The sequence below is a fragment of the Acomys minous genome (assembly GCF_964271855.1).
Source record: "Acomys minous genome assembly, chromosome: 6".
NCBI lineage: Eukaryota > Metazoa > Chordata > Mammalia > Rodentia > Muridae > Acomys > Acomys minous.
Window position 1 is genome coordinate 64,880,791 of NC_140487.1, and position 2,959 is coordinate 64,883,749.

Here is a 2,959-nt window from a genome sequence, read left to right on the forward strand (position 1 = left end):
TCTTAATTTATAAGTGATGTTATGGCATTTTCGGTGTCTTCTGGTTTTTGTTTGTTTGTTTGGCTGTTTTTGTTTTTTTTGTTTTTCATTCTATGGTCTCACTGAAATCTTGACTTTTTGGAACTTACTATATAACTCAGGTTGGCCTTGAACTCACCGATATCCCCTTGCCTTTGCTTCCCAAATTTTGGGATTAAAGGCATGTTCCAGATGTCTATGGGATTTAAAAATTCTCCTCATTCCTTATTCTTATAATTCTTATTTTAAATCTGTTTCTCATTCAGCCCAACAAATTAACTCTATATTATGTCTATAATTCTCATTTGAAAGTAATACGGGCCATAGATAATAGATAGAAACCTCCAAATAATTCTGGGATTAGTTGAATGTAACTGGGGGAACCACAAGGTGTATGATGGGATGGGGGTGGGAGAGTAGTCGTTGTTTTTGGATATAGTTTGTTTTTCTTCTGAATCGTATGCAGTTTGTCAAGTCATTTAATTATATTAAAGAGATTGATGAATAGATTCAACTAAAGAGACCCAGAGAATGAATTAAACTATTATTTAATTTTGTATCTAATCAGTTCAACTAGAAAGGAGAATTATGTCTGACACAACCTCATTTCTTAAAAAGCCAAGGAATATGATATTATTAATGCTGCACGTTAGGGGGAGGTTATGATCTTATGCTACATTAGACTCAGATAACAAATGACAGTGAACATTCCTGGATGTAGGAAGTAATTGGGGATCAAGATTAGAAAAAACTACTAAGGATTAAATCTAAACATCACACCAACTGCGAATGACTTTCTTTGCACAGTGCCCTCCTGAGAGCACCCTTGACCTCAGCGTTCCTCAGGCTGTAGATTAGGGGGTTCAGCATAGGGTTGAAAAAACTGTAAAACAGGGAAAGGATCTTCTGCTGCTCCTCAGGGTGCTGGGATTTGGGGGCCATGTACATGACGATGGCGCTGCCAAAGAAGAGCCCAACCACACAGAGGTGGGAGGAGCAGGTGGAGAAGGCCTTTCTGCGGCCCTCCCCTGACTGGATCCTCAGGATGGCTGCCAGGATGCGTATATAAGAGACTAGTACAAAGCAGAGTGGCCCCACTAATATGAACACACAAGCTGCAAAGATGACAACTAGATTGAGTGTTGTGTCGGCGCAGGCCAGCTTGAGGACAGACAGGATTTCACAGAAGAAGTGATTGATTTCATGAGGCCCACAGAAGGGTAGCCTCAGGATGAGCACTAAATGGACCAGAGCCAGGAGGAAGCTAAGTATCCAGGAAACAGAAGCCAGGATGGCACACACTCTCCAGTTCATGATGACAGTGTAGAGTAGGGGGTGGCAGATGGCAACATATCGATCATAGGACATCATCACAAGGAGGAGACATTCTGTGAGTGCAAAAGCCAAGAAGAAAAAGGTCTGTGTCATGCATCCAGCAAAAGAGATGGGTTTGGTCTCATCCAAGAGGTTCACCAGTGTCTGGGGCACCGTGTTGCAGGCATAGGCCATATCGACAATGGCCAGGTGGGAAAGGAAGAAATACATGGGAGTGTGGAGTCTGGAGTCCAAAAAGATTATTCCAAGGATAGTTCCATTCCCCAGCATGGTGAGAGTATAGAAGAGAGAGAAAAGTAGAAAAAGAACTAGTTGAATCCTTGGACCAAGACAGAATCCCAGCAGGATGAACTCTGTGACCATTGTCTGATTTTTCTCCATTTTACTATGAAAGAGGATGCAGAGAACTGAGACTCAATTCCTTTCAAATGTGTGTTTTTTTAAAAAATCAATTATCTCTTAGATTTTTACCAAAATGGAAAAACTATTAGTAAACATAAACAGGACACATTCAGTTCATTAAATTGATGATGTATTATTAAAAAGTTGTGCATAAACTAAAGTTTTAACTGACACCCAACTTTTGGAAAAGAAATATGTCACCAACATTTACTTCTTTAGAACCATTGGCATTGAAGCAATTAAGTACTAGTAAACCCTCCACAGAAAGCAATTGTGAAACATAGTTTGTCTCAGAGTTCTATATGTGTAAGGATACAGAAGACTTATTGATGCTTGTGTTTGAAGCGTCATACCAACTTGGAGTGAACCCAAAGGAAATAGTACAAAAGTTTTAAAAATGGCACTAATAACATAAAAGACAAAATAATTATTTTGAAAAACTTTATATTTGTTACTCTAAGTGTCTAAGTCATAGCTAAAATCTACAGGGTGCTTATATAACTTCACTCAAAGAAAATAATAAAATAACTTGAAAATGATTCGGTTGTATGATCAGAAAGTATACATTTGATGGGTAAGAAAATCCAGGGTCTTTGTGGAATACAACGTGATGTTTGGATGCATAAATAAGAATTGAAATATTGTTAGTCATGAGGACAAAGGTGGTGGAAATTATATCTAATAACAGTAATATATAATGTTGCATACCTACATATTTATTTGTGTGTATCCATCCAAAATATGTATCATTTCCTTGAAAATTAGACAAGAACCAATGTTTGATAGTTTGGTGGCTACTCATGTGGGGCATTCACACAATTATCAATATATTACAGAAAAATGTGGCTATTCGCACCCAGACACAGTGTATGTGGGTTCTTATGATCATTCAAGGATTTGGAAGGTGGCTTGGTGAGCATTTATATGAATGCTCTTGCAGGTAAATTTCCCATCTATTATTTATTCATACCACTCTTTCTAGGTTTTTCCTGAAGAAAATTGGCGTAGAATAAAAATAAGGAAGAGATAAGTGGGTTTTGTTGTTAACCCAATCCCTCGTTTTTGTAACACATACTATATTTGAAAATCAAAGCACAAAGACTTGCAATTAAACTGGGAAAACATTGACTGATCTTGGCATCAATAATTATACATGTTGCAACTTTTACATAAATAGCAAGAGGAAGGATATTGCTTTGAGGTA

The 2,959-nt window shown here is 37.6% G+C and overlaps 1 protein-coding gene across 1 annotated transcript; it reads right to left on the reverse strand.

The window, feature by feature from the left end:
- Positions 1 to 792: 792 nt before the first annotated feature.
- Positions 793 to 1,734, reverse strand: LOC311600931 (olfactory receptor 2A1/2A42-like; the record flags this gene model as incomplete). The annotated part of the gene is made up of 1 exon (XM_084788094.1): positions 793 to 1,734. The coding sequence occupies one exon, from the start codon at positions 1,732 to 1,734 to the stop codon at positions 793 to 795; it is 942 nt and encodes a 313-aa protein (XP_084644220.1).
- Between the last annotated feature and the right edge of the window lie 1,225 nt (positions 1,735 to 2,959).